This window comes from Prosopis cineraria, unplaced genomic scaffold (assembly GCF_029017545.1).
Source record: "Prosopis cineraria cultivar Desert tree isolate PC_DT_omini unplaced genomic scaffold, ASM2901754v1 PC117, whole genome shotgun sequence".
In the NCBI taxonomy this organism is placed as follows: domain Eukaryota; kingdom Viridiplantae; phylum Streptophyta; class Magnoliopsida; order Fabales; family Fabaceae; genus Prosopis; species Prosopis cineraria.
The window spans coordinates 53,347-72,847 of record NW_026555444.1 but is presented as its reverse complement, the minus strand read 5'-3'; the positions used below and the strand labels follow the sequence as shown (position 1 = coordinate 72,847).

Below are 19,501 nucleotides of genomic sequence, written 5' to 3'. Positions count from 1 at the left end.
AAAAGAAACTAGAATAAAAGTTAGGAGAAATGAGATTTTGCCAAAATTCATGAGCAATGAGACAATCATATATAATGTGTATGACACTCTCCTTTCTCTCACACTTAAAAGGACAATTCCTAGTGGGGGAGAGTCCCAAGTTAGCTCTTAGTGAGTTAATTAAAATTTTCTCATAAAGAGCTTGTCAAAGAAAGAAATGCATTTTTTTCGACATCGGCCATTTCAAAACACTTCTTCCATAGAGGGTTTGAAGGAGTTGTTCTATTATGAAAAACAAATTATATGCAAATTTGACATTAAACCTGCAATCAAAAGACACCCTCTAACAAAAGGAATCAATATTGTAAGAGTTAGGTGGAGTCATACGACAGGTTTTGGCAACCACCAAATCTGGTAAGAAAGCTCTCCAAGATTGATATCTTAAGAACCATCTAATTTGACAACATCCTTAACAATGGTAGTAGGATTGAGGAGATGAAGATTTTTGTCAACTAGGGTCAAGAGAGCCTTATCAAGTGGAGACCATAAATCCCACTAGCACTTCATATCAAGCCCGTTGCCCAGTTTCCTACCAATCCCCAACACAAAAAAGGTCCCAAACAACTGTGTGAATGCTTCTTACGAATTGATAGGACGTGATGATACCCACATCTATATTTTACTTGTAAGCACTTGACCTATAGGACATTAGATTGGGTGAGTAGACTCTAACAAAAGCTTCATAATAAACACAATGTTCTGACTATATAAATCTTTAAATCCCATACCTCCATATTGCTTGCTTTCTTGGGTTTTTTTCAGGAAATAAGATGTATCTTGAGTTTCTTCAATTTCTAGAGCATAGAAACCTCTTGCTATAGCCCTTAATTTCATTGATAATGCCCTTAGGAAGAAAAGAGTTTGCATATAATATCAAGAAAAAGCTGATAAGACAGATATGATTAGAACTGATTAGCCTGCCATATTTAGGAATTTTCCTTACCAAGAAGAGAGCCTTTATTGTACCTTCTATAGAATCGGTGCAAAGTTAATTTGTTAACCCAGGAATGGAACAAAGGCACACCAGAGATGCTTACTAAGGTCTCCTGTGAGTCCAATACCAAGAATCTGTGCAAAAGTTAATTTGTTACCCATTCCTTTTTATTATGCAAAAGCAAACTCACGAGTCTTAGGGAGCTTAATCCTTCTATAAAAAATAGGGAGCTTAATCCTATTGTACCATGCTCTTCTTCCGCTCTTGCCTCTTACATTCTCTCTCCTTTTTATCTTATATATGTTATACTTTTAAGTTTTATTATAAATCACTTGCAATATATTTCATGAGAGTTAAAAAAAAAATTTAAATTCATTAACTCTATATAAAAATTTAATAAAATTTTAACATTATTCTTATTAAATAATCCATGTTTTTGCTCATCAATGGAGGTGATAGGGAGAATTTTTGATAAAGGGTTGACATTGCATTTGTATCGTTAATAGTTGCTCTTGTACCATAAAACTTATTCCAAAAATAAATTAAAATTGGTAATTGGATGGATCATAGGTGTAATGATTCGAACCTAATGTAAGTGTAGATTCTTTTTAGTGGAGATTCAAACTCTACTGATATACTAAAAAATTTATTAGACCATTACCAAATGGAAAAACCACCTGTAGATGGTTACAAAGCCTAGTTTATATCTTTATATGGTTAATTTAATTAATATAAAAATAAAAGTTATAGAACATTATTTTATTTTTTTATATAATTTAATTTAAATTTCATATGGGAAAATGTCTAATTAATAACTAATTAATTTTTGGCCAAAAAATTAATCCATATAATGAATAAAATTCCCTCCATTTAGCAATTCGCACAATCAAAATGCAATAATGCCATTTTAAACTTGTCCAAGATTTAATGCCCCCTTAATAAGCATGAAAAAGACTGGGTGAAAACAGTCCTCTCACCAAAATATTGTTAAAATTATGAGCATGAAATGCTCATAATCTCAAGGGATGACCCCTTAATTTTAAGATCATGTGATATCTGTCATTCATTTTAATTTATTTTCTTAATTTTTAATATTATATTATAAAATAAAAAATTATAAAAAATATGAAAATCTTAATATTAATTATAGATTGTCTTTTGGACTCAGTAGGAGATGAGTATCATGCTACTCATTTCAGTTAATGAGATCTAAGCCATTTAGATTAAAACATTTTATTTTATTTTCTATTTATCAAATAAAAATTACCAATTTTTTTAATAAATTTATTTATAATTAATCAAGCCAATGTAGATTTAATTTAGACTATCTAATTTAATATTACATTTTTTTTACACTTTTAAATTAATTATTCAAATATACCTGGACAGTATAAATATAACCTGATCAATCTAGTTTAATATTAAAATTTTTATAAATTAACTACCTAAATATAATCAAACAGTATAAATTTAATATTAAGATTTTCATATTTTTTTTTTATAAATTTCATTTTGGTATATAATATTAAAAATATTAAATAATAAATTTAAAATAAATGGTAGAGATCAACTGACGATAAAATCAAGGGCTCAGAGCCCTTGCGTGCTCATCAATGCTAATGAGCAGGAATGCACTCGCGTAAAAATTAGAGGACAGGGCCGGGGATGATAAGTAGTATGTTAATATATTTCTCAATGGAAAGTTAACAAGTTCTTTCATTAGCTTTGTTTATTTATCATCATCATCATTTTCAATGTAAACCTGGTCTAAGATCAATATGAGGGGAAAAATAGCATGAAAATAAGAAACTGTTCGCACAGTATATTACACAAATGAATGCAATGTTTTAAGAGAGCGTGATACTAGAGGTTCTTAAAATAGGATGGCTCTACAGATTAGGGCAGTGATATCTGAGAATGTCCCCAGGTGACTGAGCCCTCGGATTCAGCCAACAACAGCAAGCAAGCTTTGTCTAACAGCAGGAATGGAGCAAAGAATAGATCCAAAGATACCATTCAGACCATAAGCAATGGCACAAAATGGCAGAGCTTCAGGTTCCTTCGCAGACAGTGCTGCTGTTCCAAGTCCGTGAGCACTGTTACGGATCATTCAAGAGGTTTGTATCAGAGGAAGTCTTTGATTTTCTTAAATAGAAGGCGAGTGTAATAAAATTTAAAAGAGGTTTGTGTTGGTTTTGACAATAAAATGGATGCCTTCGTAATTTTAATAAAATTTCATGTCATTATAATTTAGTTTCTCTTCCATAACCCAGTTCTCTTCAGCATGTCGTGACCTTCATGAAAACCTGAGTTTTATTACTATCTCTATACGTGCAACCACTAGTAATCAGTTAGATTAAAACACTGGGTAAATTTAGGAAGGAGAAGCGTTGATGACCTCAGTTTATGAATTGGTAGAAGAGATGTTATGAAAATACCTAGATGCAGTTGCAATTCCTCGAGCGATTGGATCGCGAAAACGGAATTTATCAAGTGTTGCTTGCACAAAATTTGCTCCAACCAGACCAGTTACTACAACCACAGCTGCAGTGAGAGATGAATTGGTACCTGCAAACAATGTGAGCATTTCAAGTATAGAATCTCAAAGTACAATGATCATCAAGATATGGTTTCAGGGTAGACACAATATGTACCTTCAAATAAAGACACAATGCTGAGGGCCAATGCAACAGTTATACATCTGGGAAGAATGGAAACGGTTAAAGACTGTTCTAATCCTACTAGACGTCCAACCAGAGCAGTTGAGTACAATGAGAATACTGTTGAGACTATGACAGAGGTGAAAATCTCAGCTGCATGCCTCTTTACAAGCTGGAAATAGTAGACCAATCAACAGGATAGCTTGGCCATGCTAAGGAGAGAAGCGATTTTTTTTACTTCATTTCATCGCTGTATTATTGCATTTATTTCATTCCGAAACTAGATGGTTACCTTTCTTTGTTTGAACATAGAGAAGGCAAAAGAAAGAATGACAGATCCCAAAAATCCCATTAAAATGTCACCAGCTCCAGGGTTAGAGGATGCCTTTGTCAGGTAATATCCTGTGTGTGTTGGGAGAAGAGTCACAAAGCAAAATAATATATATACTATGCTAAAATGGCATTAATCAGGGGGAGGGAAAAAAAAAAAAAAAACTCCACATATGATCAGTCACTCTGATGATTTCTCACCCAAACCCTTTCTCATTAAGAACGTCCAGGTACAAGACATATATCCTCGTAATTTATATATGCTTACGAAACAATACAGCTTTAATTACTCAAATCCTGTCCGCATCTGTTAAAATATCACCGATAAACTCTCTCTCTCCCTCTATAATTTTCTAGATTAATGGAGAAACAATCAATGGCAGTGAAGAAATTTTCTAGAACCCACTGGACAAAAACAATCACCAACCTATGTAATATATAAATAGGAGTACTTGGCTGATGGGTTGAGTGTGGCAAAGAGAAAGAGCAGAGAGTGAAGCTAGCAAGAGAAGAGAGAAAGAAAGACAAGTGAGTGAAGTGATGTGAGTGAGAGAAGAAAGGGGTGTGAGTGTGAGAAAGAAGGTAAGAAAGAGCGAGGGAGAATTATGAGAAAAGTAATGAGTGTTTGTATATATTTTAGTTTGAATGAGTAATAAAAGTTTCTTTTTCAGTTAAGCCCCTCTCTTCCTCCACCCTCAAATCCCAATAGTCTCATTTCAGCCTCGTTGAAAAGGTACTTTCTGGGAAATGATGCCTCCTCAGATCTCATGTAAAGAGGAACACTTAACTAAATTAGCCACGCAAGCATAGCAATAAGATCTATTGCCTTGAGTTTCTTGACTCTATGTGATCCCAAGGCTCCAACAACATGCCATCTCAGGGCCTGCTTGGGTATTTAATTTTTGACATTTGAGAAGGCTTTTTGGAAACTTTAAAAAGTCAAAGTTGTTTGGTTTTTTTATTTTTTTTTTCAAAGTCCATTTCAAAAGCCCTTTCAAAAGACTCTTGAAAATCCTTTTCCTCAAGCCTCCCCTTATTTTTTATATGACCATAATAATCATGATTTTTATACAAAAAGAAATTGCACGCAAGTTTTTGAAAGATTAAATTAACAAAAGTTTGGTTCCCGACAAATTTTTTTGAAAAATATAGTAACAAGACATTATACAAACTAAACAATTAATCATGTTAATTTTTAATATTAGTGTTATTGAATTACTTATATAATTTTTGTTCAATATGTCAAACTTTATACTTTTTATTCTTATTATTTAACATATTAAATTTTATGTTCACATTTTTTCACATTTTAAAATTTTTTAATCTATTACATTTGTATAAAAAAATTAAAAATTATCATAAATCAATGTCTTTTTTTATCATTGCATATTTAAAAGCACAAATCATCATTAATCCAAAAACTTTCAATTTAACAAATCGATATTTAAAAACATGTATCTAAGCACAAATATAATAACTGACTTTCACTAAACTAATTTTTACCAAATGAACTTTTAGCAAATGGACTTAAGAGAAACTAAAAACCAAACACACACAATGAGCCTTAATTTGAGAGCCAGCCTCATATCCACACATTGCAGGCATGGGATTTTCAAAATCCAGCACAAATTTAGGTGATTATACACTATCTTCTATAAATTTGCATTACTCTAAGCTTAAACAAAATCAGTTGTGTCTAGCTCAAGGTCACCCATTGACAGATTTTGTTTGAAAATCTAATCGATGTGATTTTTTTTATTTTATTTTTTTAATGAACGATTCACCATTCAACTTGGCAATAAACTATAAATTATTATAAAAAATCATAAGGTATATGCAGGAGAGCAGGTGTGTTTCCACTAATCATTTTGAATTCAAACATCTTTTAATAATATAGTGAGTGAACGGTTAACATTCAATACCTAGAACAGGCTCAAATCCTAACTTCGAAACATATCCAAAAGCCAATGCAGTCAGATCAGCCGAAAGCGCACAGCAAATAATTGGATGTAATACGCTCTTCAGATTTGATGGCAACCTGGAAAAAACATAATGAAAGAAAGGATGATTTCTGGTAAGAAGCATAATTTCCAAACTACAATTCAGTGTCATAGTAATGTCCTATAGGAACAAAATATGTAAATACGCAAGCGAACGAAAATTTTTACCCAGAACCAACCATGTAACCTAACACTGTGGATGCAAGTAAGAAAGGAAGGCAAGTTCTGGCATTTGTCCCCAGTACAGTGGGATAAAACAATGCACCAACAAATGATACAAGGAGAACCCCGGTCCAAGCCCACACTTCAAGGGGAGAAAATGGAGAGGGTTTCTTCATAGGCTCAGCGTCTATCATTTCTGTCTTCACAGCTTTTCTCACTGCTATAGCTGTGAAACCAGCAACCAAAAGTGTAGCTAGCCAACCTCCAACTGCATAACATAGACATACATCAGTATGGCATTGGAATGAAAGTATAATAGCTTGACACAACCATAGGCACATCACACATGGCAGATCAGGAAAAGAAAAACCAAATAAGGAGTGATTCAAGTATGAGTGAACTGATATTTTAGTCCTTCAAAGATCAATGTTGTCTAAATTTAGTCCATAAAAAATTTAATGTCCCATTCTAGTCCTTCAAAGAATGTTTGTTATAAAAAAGTTGTCATGTTAAACCCATAAAAGTGTTAACGCAGCCATCAAAATGATGTGTTTTATAAACTTGGACTTGAACATAAAGTTTGGAAATGCTTGCACAATTTTGACGGCTTCCACATTACTCACTCCATCAACATACGCTAGTCAGCTTCACATGAAGATTATTTTAGACTAGAAGCAATCTTTGGAGGACTAAATGAGAGTTGGTTTCTCTCTACTATGTTTTCCCTCCGCTGCAAATCTAAACCATTCAGATTAAATTTTAACGATATAGATTAATTTATACTTTTAAAATTATCAAATCCAAATTATCTAATTCAATTTAACGGTTCAGATTTGTAGTCTTTCCTCCACTATTGCAATGGAGGGAAGCGAACTCCTGATTTATCAGGGACCAGATTGAGACAAAGCATATTTGTGTTGGAGGACCATAAGATAAATTGATTCAAGTATTGAAAACAGCAGAAAAAAGCGAAGTAAGTGAGGAATCTAACTCTTGCAGGTCAATCAGTTCATAGCAGTATCTTTTCCAGCTACATATAGTTAAAGGAAAGACGAAGATTCCATAGACAATAAAAGAAACTAGAAGGACTAGTTAAAGAATTAGACTGAATATGCACCTACCTACAATAAGGCTAATCTTGATGCCCGAAGCAGCTGGAATATCTTTAACAGAAAGGGGCAAGATAACCAGAGATGGAACATAGAACAAAGGGAGCCATCTCTGAATGAACAAAAGCGCCGGTTCGAAGAAGTTCATCAAGGCTGTGGCTGCAGATGGCACAGTGGAATCAAGAATAATCAAAACGGAGAATATACAAAACATCCCAAACAGTGCACTGGGGAATTTAATCGCAGCAGCCACAAAGGCTTTCTTAAGATATTTGTCCATCGCAAGAACAAGCCCCAACGAGACAATCAAATGCAGTAGCCCAAACACCTGGAGTACATTGAAGCAAACAAAATAAGAAACGCTCTTTAACCTGCATAAACCCAATTACACATCGAAACAGAGTCGCACATTTTGGCCAATTGAGGAAGTTTTTCCACTGTCAGTTTCAGCTGATTTCGTCAAAAGCTCGCGACTTCTGCAATTCTCTTGAGGCCCCGTATACAAAAACTTGGAATTGAATCCAGAACCTCCGATGGGTATAACTGGGCTTTGCAAAATGGAATGCTTCTGTAAGCTTCGAACGCCCTTGAGAGCAACTATTGATGACTTAACGGGATATTTTGGATGACGAGGGTTGATGACAGAAAGAGATAAATTGTGGGATATGGCCACAGAGGTCGCCATGGGAACGGCGAGAGAGGTATGGTACTGGATACTCCAGAGGAGAAAACATGTTCACCATAGAAATTAGGTGGGGTCCCAAAAGAATTTGAAAGGACGAAAAAGGAGGTCACTCGAACAGGATGAGATTGGGGTTGAAATTTTAAATATCAGTTATTATATATCAGTGCAAAGAAGAATTGACCGAAATCTTTCGTGTTCGGTCAAACATGTAGCATTGAGCAGAAATGAAAGACTTTTTTAAAAAATAAATAAATAATTAAATTGCACTTTGTTATAAAGTCTAATAAATTTTAGTAGTAATAGAACAACGTCGATGTTATTACTCTTAATTGAAGAAAATAAACAAACAAAATGGACAACTCTATTTCATAATCAACGATGAAGATGAACAAGTTAGTGGCGTGTAATCCGGGGCCACATCTCAGCACAATACTCATGCAGGGCAAAAGTCTGTGGAAGATTATTTTAAGAAAAAATGTGTTATGTGCCTTGATGAAGTTCTGTTCAGAAATATTTTTGCCGGGTAGTCTTTTAAGCACGGAAGGAATCCGAGAAAGACATCTCAGAGTTTAGAAGTCAAGCAATTCCTCAGTTGCCTTCTGAGAATCTTCCCAGCAGCTGACCTTGGTATTGAGTCAGTGAACACCACTTTCCTCACCTTCTTGTATGGAGCAACCTTGCAAAAAAAGAGGTAGAGAAAATTTAAGATATTGTGAAAAGTCCTTTCATGCACACCAAAGCATTAGCTTAAGTTGTAAATGTGAATTGAAAATTGATGGGCGGCTAGCTTTATCACGAAGAACCTGGTGAGCAACATAGTCCAGGATAGCTTTCTGAGAGAGGGCACTTCCAACTTTCTTGACCACAAATGCCACTGGCATCTCCCCAGTTTCTTCATCATTGACACTAAAAAGGATGATGAAACAACACTTCATGTTAAGTTTCAAATTCAAGGGTCAAAGGCAACTTTAAAAAGTATTGATAACCTGAGTGGAGTGTACACATATACAGACATTTTTGCTGCTTATAGGACAAATAACCTATGCAACAAGGAGGTTGAAAATCGGTTCTCTCTCATCAAGGTCAATCCATTATCAATGATAAATTCTGGCGTTACAAGAATAGGATACTGTTGTATTACTGACAAATGAATTCAAAAGAAAGGGGTTTTTTAATTGATTAAAGGAAGAGTTCGTTCAGCATAAATCAAGTGTTCCCGCTTACCCTGCAACTGCTACATCGGCTATCTCAGGATGCAAAAGAAGCACAGTCTCTAAATCAGCTGGAGCAATCTGTTACAAATGATTGTATGCCATATAAGAAACTACATATAACAAATATAAAATTGACTAAAATGATTTAAGAACATATATCTATGATTGAGGATCATGCTATAGGATAAACATAGCGGGAAAATGATACCCTGCATCTTAGAAAGTAATCCTTTAACAACGAGGGGTCCAATAGCTTTCTAAAAGTTACAAAGCCTTCAAGTTGCATCATCTTAGAGAATTTTTTCCGAGAAAACCTACAATTTAGTGAAGTTCATTTTGTATCTTTCAGATATATTTTCCTATCTACAAAAATCAATGTTACTTAAGTTGGGTGAAATTGAGTTTATGTTGATGTCTAAAATGGAACAAAAATATCTAACTCCATCCACCAAAAGGGGGGGGAACACACATTTAACTCCAAAGTAAAGAAATAGTGACAGCTTCATCAACCTTTTTCATTCGGCATATATCAATCAACTCGCCTGAGAACGGATAATCCACCGATATTGAAAGCCAATTGGTATCATCTAACACATCTTACATCCTAACGTGATTGTTCTCTATTCTCTAACTTTATTTTGTTCTATTCATATACACATGTGTATGTGATCTAGCATTCTAGCCAAAAATTTTGTTTACTTGGACTTCAAAATTAGATACCTGATAGCCCTTGTATTTGATAATATCTTTCAATCGGTCAGACAAATGTAAATATCCATCTTGATCAAACCAAACAACATCACCAGTGTGTAGCCAACCATTTTTATCAACTGTTGACATTGTCGCTTCATCATTATTCAAGTATCCTGCAGAGTTAATCAAGAAAATTATTTCAGCCAGAATAACCAAAAACGTGTACATTTATAAACAATCATAATTGCCTATTTCATTAAGAATACTAGAGGAAATATATTCTCCTATAACAAAATGACAGTAACAAATCATTATAACAGAATCTAATAGCTCCCTTGAAGATAAATTTTACTTTCAATTTTCCTTATGCTAAATGAGACTTATTGTAGCATGCAATTAATTGTTTGGCAAGTAACTTTTAGTTTTCAATAGAAGTGACATGTGATAGTCGGAACAAAGTGATACAAAATTCATATATGTAGAGCTAGGAACACTGTCAAAGAAAAATCAACTATAATACTCCGTGGAATAATATTAAACTCATATAGAGATTATCAGCCAGTTTTCACTTAATTGTACAGGGAATGTCAAGATATGACATGACATCTCAAGCATTCATTTTATTGCAATTAGATGTTTAACAAAGTAACATGAAATACCTCAACGAGCAAGGCTAAAATATAAAAATTTAATGAACGAATCAAGTAAGTACTTCTCATTATATATATATATATATATATTCAGGGAAGAAACTATATTTTCACCTCTCATAATTGAAGGGCCTCTCAACCAAAGCTCACCACTACTGCCTGGAGGCAAAAAAGCACCAGTATTCCAGTCAACCACTTTTGCTTCCATGTTGGGAGCTAACAACCCTATAGAAGAATAATTTCGAAACTTTTCAGTATTGAAGCCACGTGTTCCTACTGCAGTTGACTCAGTCATTCCATAACCCTAAAAGGAAGCAACATTTCTGCTGAATACACTTGAAATTCAAGGAAACCAACATTAAAATGCCAACTAAACTGTCAAAGTTCATCAATGGTGATCCAATCATTCCACTTGACAGTGTTAACAATGGCACAATAATCTATATCTTTTGCCGCCAGAATTGGAATGATGAAAAGCAGAGAGGGGGTGAGGAAATAGAAATACATACAACATTTCCTTATCAGACATGTCCTAATGCACTTTGGGTCAAGCAAACAGTATAATTTCATGAGAATGTTAGCAAAACAATATATTCTAGAACTCCCTTTCACTTCCGACAAAGTCTCATTATTAGACAGGATGAAAGTAGCATTTGAATAATAAACAAAAATCATCTGTAAGTTCCACCCAAAAGAAAGAAGTCCACCAAAAACCATCAGTGATGAATGAAATAAGAAGTGACTCAGGCAATTTGATGGGTGATGGTGCACATTATCCTAGTAAGCCTGCTCAGTTCAAAGTTCGTTACCTGTATGAAGTCAACGTTAGGGAGAGTGTGGATGAAGTCCTCTATAGTTTTTATACTCAAAGGTGCTGCCCCACAGGAGACCTGGATCAAACTTTGCAGGTAGCTCCTATTCATACCATTTACCCCTTTTGTCAACGCCGTCAATATTGGTGGAACAACGGGGAAGTGTGTGACTCTGTATTTATCAATCACCTTAATCACCTCATTAGTGTTATATGTTCTCATTACAACAACCATAGAGCCCAGAGACAGTAATCCTGTTGCAAAGAGTGATAAGCCATATATATGGAACATTGGCAGAACAGCTAGAAACACATTCTTCGAGCTTGAATATTCATATTGAGAAGCTTCAAACCTCACGAAAAGCTTGACCATGGAAATAAAATTCCTATGCGTTAGAACAACACCTTTGCTGACACCTGTCGTCCCGGAAGAATATATTATAGCTGCCCTGTCTTCTTGTTTAATTACCGGCCTTGGAAACAAATCCGAGCTACCAGAAACAAGGTTATAAAAAACTGAGAAATCAGAGCATTTCAACTCCTTCATATTTTCGGGAACCCCAATAAGTGGAATGCCCAATGATTGTAGCTTTCGAATTTTTTCCTGTAAAGTAAAAGCCAGACTCACACCACATTCAGCAACTTGCTTACGGATTTCCGAGATGTGACTCAGTGGATTCAACGGTGTGACAATTGCGCCAAGATACAACACACCCAAGAAAACAATGGGATAGTAAACGGAATTAGGAATTAAGAGTAGAACAACATCACCTTGTGAAACGCCCATTTTGCGGAGACCAGATGCCATGGATTTCACCAAAGGAAACAGTTCCGAGTAGGAAATTGAAAATCCAGATGAAGAGTCTTTGAGAGCTAAATCCCCATTGTGTTGGTAAGAAAAAATATAAGAAACAACATCAAGAAATGGGTCTGAAGGAAGCTCCACCGGAGCGTGTTTGCTGGTGTAAATTCCTGTTTCTGGTGAATACCAAGAACGACGGCTCGCGAATTCTGGCTCATTGCAGTCCAAGTGGTTACTTGCGTTCGTCGCCATTGATATGAGGCGCATGAGAGAAGTTCGTTATTCTTTCATATTCGTATTTATAGTGGCGACTGGCGACTCACACACTCCGAAAGCCAAGAACCGCCTTCAGAGGAGTGGGGAGCTACTTGTCTTTTTCCTTTTTTAAAATTTTCTTTTGCCCCATTAATGGCTTTCATTTTATGTTTATGAAAAGTCATTTTTTTTAAAAAAAATTTATTCATATAAAACACTCAATAAAATATTAATTATATTTTTAATATTATTTTTATTTAAATTTATTAATTATGAGTGAAAAATATGATATGAATTTAAAAATTTTTATTTAAATAAGTATGAGATTGAAAGTTTATTGATGTATGAAAAAACAGATTAAAAGTTTATTTTATATTCGAACAAAAATAATAATTTAATCACCTCTTTTAAATTTTAATAAAATAGTTAAAAGTGTCTTATTTAAGACTCTCTAATGCTTAATTAAACTAAAATATTAAAAGAATAAAATAAATCTAATTTTTATATTTATATTAAAAATAAATTTCATGTAAAAAAATTTTACGTTTTATGTCAATAAAAAAATAAGATAAGACTTGTGTACTTAATTTTACATATTTAATATATTTATATCACATTATATCATGACAAATGGATCTTAATATATTAAACAAAATAATTTATTATAAAATAAATAATTTATAAAAAATAAAATATTTTGATTTAATTGAAAACAACTACATTAAATATATAAAATTAAGTATATAAAGTTTTTTTCTTGTATAATATTAAATTTTAACAATTTAAGCCGTTTAAATTTCTTAAAAATTTCTTAAATTTTCAAATTCAGTACCTTCAGTATTGGCTTTCTTAAAAATTTCCCAATCATTATCCTCTCTATTTACAGCTACCCGTATTACTTTTTCCCTGGAGGAAGTTTCGCAATTCCTCCAAATTGTAGAAGTCGTTGCGCCATATTTGCAATTACTAACAATAGTCTTTGAATTTGGTTTAGGATGCCCTTAATTCACAAAGTGAATATAAATCATAGATTTAAAAAGAGAATAATCCAAGAGTGTCCAAACTCTCTCTGATCTCCAATAACAATTGGAAGAGGTTTGTGAATTGTCGTGGTCTACAATTTTAAGTCATCAATCTAAATGCATGAAATTATTTTTTATCCGTTTATAGCCCTCAATAACTATGCCATGCAAGTTTCACTCACAGAAATCAGTGAAGTTAATTGAGGATCATTAATGTTGACTTTTGACCATCTTACAGGAGGAAACTTCCATGTTTGCAGCTGCTGGATGCTACAATTCACATCCTCGTGTACTTCTTTAAAATCGAATGCTGCCCAGAATTTCAAAGAAGCAAACTTAGCTGTAAAAATTAGAGTTATCGAGTCCAGGGCTATGAGAGCCCATGGGCAAGTAAATCAATTGCCTAGGACCTCAAATACAAGCCCCGAATACCCTTAGGCCATGTTTGGTATGATGGAAGAGTTTTTAATGGAATCGGAATCGAAATCGGAATCGGAATTGAAATTGGAATTGGAATAGAATTGGATTTAAAAGTGTGTTTGGTATAATGATGGAATCCTGATATAATTTTAATAAAATATAAGTATTTAAAATAAGAAAAGACTAAAGTGTCCTTTTTAAAATTAAAAAAAATTATATTGGAGGAGAGAGAAGGGGCAAATTGGAGAAAAGGAACCATGGAATTGGATTCCATGATGCATATGATGGAATTGGATTCCATCAAATTTCCTTGAATTCTGATTCCAAAAAATCATAATTATTGCATACCAAACACACATGTTAACAGATTCCATGTCCAATTCCATTTCTTTCTCTATGATTTCAAACTACCAAACGGGACCTTAGTATATATAGACTGAATAGATGTGTTCGTACCATTGTATAATAAATGCTCAATGAAAAACAAGTAAAGCCCCGGTTCTTTCTCGTGTTGAAAACCTTTTCACACTTTTAAAATAATGTTTAATCATTGGGTTGATCTCAACCTAGCTATTTTATTTAATTTCTTTTTACAATTCCGATTCTTTCATCACCATTTCTAACTCTCTCATTTTTCATCTTCACTCTTCCACTTTTCCCCCATTTATTGTTTTTGTTTTAAAACTTAATGAAATAATCGGTCATTAGATGCCTGCAATCATTTTTATAATTTTTTTAATACATGGCCACAAGGAACCTGTTCAAGAAGGGAAAAAAACTATTCAATCATACAAAAATACATGATATTTTTACACCTAAAAAGTGGTTCATGAAAGATTTTAACTCAAAATTATCATTGGATGCTTGGTGAGTAAGAAGATCGATACATCTGTTTGCTTCCCTTGACACGTGGTTGAATGTAATTGTTCAATCTCTCATAGTAAAATCCTTAATTTTCTTGATATAATTTGAATAAAGATAATTCTTAAAGAAATTGTATTGAATCAAGAATACAGCTGATAAAGAATCTGAGTAGAAGTTCACTTTGGTTAGTTTAGTATCCTAACAAAGCTTGATTCCTTCCAAAATGCTTAATAGTTCAGCAATCGTGATTGGGTGATAATCAATATATTTGAAAAATTCCTTAATTCAATTTTTATGGGTATCACGAATCAAGCCTTCACAAGCCACAACTCCATTTATGTTAACTGATCCATCTTGCTCAATCTATTTCAGGAGGGCTCCAATTTTACTTTATGTCTAACAACTTTCTTAGATAAGCAATTGATCTTAGATTGAAGGTCGATATCATTGGTTATTTTCTAATAAATGCAATATCCTTGTCTAGTGTGTCATCTTCCAAATAAATGTCCTTGTATCTTACCTTTTAGATGTTCTAGTATATTAGAGTGAAAAGTTTTTGCCAAGAAGCACTTCTTGAGTTTGAACATCCAACATTGTTCTTTGCATTCTAAGTTATCGACTGCTAGGCAAAAAGATAAAAGAAAATATTAAATTTAGAAGACTTAACTAATTTCATCTAAATTTTTTATGCTTCTTTACAATCCTATAAAATGTGAATTGAGGAGTCTAGTGAGTTGAAACCGTGAGGGCAAATAATTTTTATAATTTTGTATCTAAACAAAGCATTGGAGCATGCACCATTGAGTAGGGGATCTATGTTTTCGTACCTGTACTACTTGCTATCAAGTGTGTTTGTTCCCTTTTAATCTAAGCTTTATTTTTAAGATACAAAATACCAAGTGTTTAATTTTTTTTTACTATCTCTAATGGTAAAAAATGTCAAATTATTATATGTTAGGCCCCTATACTCATTTCATCTTAGGCCTCAAAATTCCTTGACATGGTCCTGCAAATCATATAAGATAAAACATAAATTGAAAGACAAATGAGCATGGAAAAGTTATAAATAAACCACCCTTAGACTTTCAAATCATCCAATTTTATATTTGAAAGTGAGGAGACAATATTTGAGCATCAACCAAGGGCTTCAGAGCTAAATTGAAGATTGAAGAGTCATCATAGAGCTTTTTGAGGAGATTTTTTTTGGATTCTCTTCTTCTGCAGCTCTCAATTTTTTTATTCTATGTGTTGTTTTTAAACTTTTATGCATATTCAAAGTTATGAGTAGCTAACTTTTTTTTCTTAAAAATTTCATGAACCTTTAGACCCCATTTATTACAGTGTAAAATGATTGTTGATAGAATGTGAATGGAAATGATAATAAGAATAATAATGAGGTTTAAAAACATGTTTGGTAGGAATAGAATATAATTTTTATTTGACATATGCAATTATAATGTTAAATGAGTAGACTACCCTTACCAACAAAAAATTTTAAAAAGCAAGAACAAAAACAAAAGAATGCCATTTGCTACTAATCGAATATGAGAGCTCGTATACCTTCCTTACATGCCAAAAAGGGGGAAAAAAATCAAAGAATAAAAAAGAAACTGGAAAAAAAAAAAATCAAAGATAAAAGACTTGGCTTGTTTCATTCATCCATGGCTGATGGAAGTTCAATTTGCACACTACTTATATTCTTCAAGTTCAGAGAAATAAAAAGAGAATCAAAGAAAGATTTGGCTTGTTGCTCAAACTCATGGAACTAGATTTGGCTTGCCGTCGTTCTCGCTTTAGAATTAGATTTCATCAATCTTGAACCATATTTGGAACACCTCCCTCTCGTCATTCTTAATCTCGAACCAAATTTGGAATGCCTCCCTATCATTCTCACTGTTGTCATCAGGTTTATTTGATCGGCAATATATGAAGCTTCGATTAATGAGATCGATGAAAGAGGAGCATGCAATAGCTCCAATCGATCGGCAATGAACCTAGAAACTCAATGATGGTGAGGGAGATTGGTCACCACATCTGATCGACAATGGAGATAACTGACTGGGCATTGAAGCAACGAAGACTGAGAAGCTGGGTGATAGAGAGATGATGAGAGAGATCAGTGGCAGATGACGAGGGAGAGGAAATGGGATTAGTGCTTGGGACAAAATAGGAATTTTGAAAAAAAAAAAAAATCAATGGACAATTTGGCCACCGAAAATTCCATTTCCATGGGATCCATTCCTGTGGTCTGGTGATGGAATGGTGATTACCTCAAATGAGGTAATGGGCTATTCAATTGAAATGATCATTCACATGCACCAAACAAAGTAATGGGTCATTTCAGCTCTCATTTTCATTTTATTACCCTGTACCAAATAAGGTAGTACTTTTTTAATAGATTTCATTTTAGTTATTAATTTTGATGGATGTTTTAATACTTAATATAATTTATTTTGTTCTCATGCTATTATATAGCCAACTTTAGTGTGTGTGTGGATTTGCCTTTGAAAAAAAAAGGAATATCAATAAGACCGTTTATTAAGCCATCTAATATTAAAATTAATTTAATTTGCACTTGAGATAGACATATATTTAAACTCTAGTTAATATTCCAAAAATTTTACATAATTAGATAAGAACTTGCTTTAGACATTATAGTATAGTTAGATCATGAATTTTATAATTGAGAAATACATAACTCCAAATTAGAGCCTTAATTTTAAATTTAAATTCAAATACAATAATTAGAAGAAATTGAATTGCAAAGTATAAAAGGGGATTATAATTTCTAAAATGCTCTTTAATTGTTAATCTTATCTATGATATATTCTCTTACTTTATTTTATCTTATTTGTATTTTTACTTTAATAACAACTTCACTTTTTTAGATTGGATAACTTAACTAAAACGAAAACGATTTTCATTTGTACTCAATTCCTTTTATTTTAGTTCCTTGTCAGATGACATTGATCCGCTGCACTTGATTAGATCCATATGCTCGTGGTGTGTTTAAATTTTTGTGCGCATCAGGAGCCATATGGGGTAAGAGACCAATTCCTCCCTGTCTTATGGTTGACGCCAAGTTTCATGGCCAGGCTAAAAGAGTGTCAGCGGAACAATGGAAGCTCTCTCACAAGGTCCTCCCAAGAGATTCATCAGAATTGACTTGTCTTAGCGCAAGATTTCCGTTGTCCTGCAGAACAACGTTCGTGTTGGTGCTGTTAGGTTAGAGGTTATGGTTTCCACAGGGCATAGTTGAATCGCGTTCCTGAAGTTCGATTGATTACTAGCTTTCCAGTGCGTGTCTGTCTCGGCCATTAACTAATCGGTAATAACATGTTTGGCATGCAGAAATATATCTGAAAAGAAAATAAGATTGGTGCATGCACTTTTCATTTCTCATTTTTTTTATAATAAAAAATACTTTTCTTTTTACCAGCATAAAAACCAAAAAAAAAAAAACTTAGAAAACCTCGAGTTGATAATAATATAGTATCAATCACATGCTAAACCATATTCAAATAAACCATAAATGTGCCATAATTGACTTTATTTATTTCAATAAAGCTAAGTTTAAAGGAATGGATCGTCAATCAATCAATCAGTATATAATAACTTGTGTTATCAATATATGCCATAAAATATTTATAAATTATATCCATCAATAATAACCTCAAAATAATATCCTTTTGAGTGTATAAAAATATACTTATCTAATGTAAGATGCTTAATAACATTTTAAATATAAGTGAAAAATTAATTTGTTTCGTGAGATTATGAGGTTTATTTAATTATTTAAAATTATAAAAACTATTTTACGTACCAATTAAAATTTAAAAATTCAAGGCGTACAAAAATGAAGATATGAGAGAATATCATGCCTTCAATTTCACATGAGCAGCCAAAACAACAATCATGATGTCAGGCCCCAAAAGTAAAGCGGCACTAACACCATATATGTTCACACAAACATTCCTAAAGCTTTTAAAAAAAACTTTTGAATTAATACATCTATCATTCCATCAATTTCATTACATATATCTAATTTTACTTTTACATAAATTAAAATATCAAATTTTTTTAAAAAATTTTCGTAGCACTTCCTCTATAAATAAAGCCTCCCAAAATCACTACAATAAAAATTTTTACAACAACAATCAAAATACAAAGCTCCGCTCCCTAGAGGCAGACAAACAAACAACGTAATAAGAGGTCAGGACCCTAACAATGGTCATCGTGGAGCACCCTAATCATGTTTTTTTCCAAAAAAAGAAAAACATAATACATAGACTTCAGAATTTACATCAAAAGAAAGGTAGTTCCAAAATAAATATCCACCTAACACAGTTGTATGTCCCTCATGGATCAGCAAGAGGTTCAACGTCAGTTGTTGAATTTAAGACCAAAAATAACTTTCTAGAAAAGTGAACAGTATCCCCAAATATATAATTTAAAAGAGCAAAAATAATAAAATCCAACAAATTATATAAAATAATTGAAAGGAGGATAATTCAATATAATAAGGTCACTATATCTAGAAATCTTAATGTGAGTGAACTAAAGTTATTTAATTCTATTATGCTTGAGGAGAATAAATTATTCATATTTGAATAAAATTAATACACTTACTAACTACAATGATTGAAATTTAAAATATACAAGCAGACTAAAAAAATTAGAATTTTGAGAACTTTAACAAAACAAGTAATAAATATAGATATACAGTCCACAAGGGTGAACACGGCTTATGCCATGAAAACAAATGTTGACATATAGTCTAAGAGGTTAAATAATCAAATACAGCCTAAGCCAAGAAAATAAATGTGAATACATAGTCCACGAGGATATTAC

At 32.9% G+C, this 19,501-nt stretch overlaps 2 protein-coding genes across 2 annotated transcripts; both read right to left on the bottom strand.

Moving 5' to 3' along the window:
* Window positions 1-2,636: 2,636 nt before the first annotated feature.
* Window positions 2,637-8,015, bottom strand: LOC129295457 (plastidal glycolate/glycerate translocator 1, chloroplastic-like). The gene is made up of 8 exons (XM_054933970.1): window positions 7,644-8,015; window positions 7,247-7,562; window positions 6,132-6,393; window positions 5,886-6,001; window positions 3,926-4,035; window positions 3,628-3,805; window positions 3,412-3,541; window positions 2,637-3,069 (listed from the first exon to the last, which is right to left on the bottom strand). The coding sequence occupies exons 1-8, from the start codon at window positions 7,917-7,919 to the stop codon at window positions 2,919-2,921; spliced, it is 1,539 nt and encodes a 512-aa protein (XP_054789945.1). The 5' UTR covers window positions 7,920-8,015; the 3' UTR covers window positions 2,637-2,918.
* A 119-nt stretch (window positions 8,016-8,134) lies between these two features.
* LOC129295460 (4-coumarate--CoA ligase-like 6) lies at window positions 8,135-12,341 on the bottom strand. The gene is made up of 6 exons (XM_054933972.1): window positions 11,286-12,341; window positions 10,591-10,780; window positions 9,854-9,999; window positions 9,144-9,211; window positions 8,723-8,825; window positions 8,135-8,595 (listed from the first exon to the last, which is right to left on the bottom strand). Exons 1-6 carry the CDS (start codon window positions 12,339-12,341, stop codon window positions 8,482-8,484), a joined length of 1,677 nt encoding a protein of 558 aa, XP_054789947.1. The 3' UTR covers window positions 8,135-8,481.
* Between the last annotated feature and the right edge of the window lie 7,160 nt (window positions 12,342-19,501).

Coding starts and splice junctions, on each gene's coding strand:
- LOC129295460 (XM_054933972.1), bottom strand. CDS start 12,341: ATGGCGACGAACGCAAGTAACCACTTGGACTGCAATGAGCCAGAATTC. Junction 9,212..9,853: donor TCAAATACAAGGGCTATCAG/GTATCTAATTTT, acceptor CATTTGTAACAG/ATTGCTCCAGCTGATTTAGA. Junction 8,826..9,143: donor GCCGATGTAGCAGTTGCAGG/GTAAGCGGGAAC, acceptor CATCCTTTTTAG/TGTCAATGATGAAGAAACTG.
- LOC129295457 (XM_054933970.1), bottom strand. CDS start 7,919: ATGGCGACCTCTGTGGCCATATCCCACAATTTATCTCTTTCTGTCATC. Junction 6,002..6,131: donor GGTTACATGGTTGGTTCTGG/GTAAAAATTTTC, acceptor TGTTTTTTCCAG/GTTGCCATCAAATCTGAAGA. Junction 3,806..3,925: donor CTATGTTCAAACAAAGAAAG/GTAACCATCTAG, acceptor TACTATTTCCAG/CTTGTAAAGAGGCATGCAGC.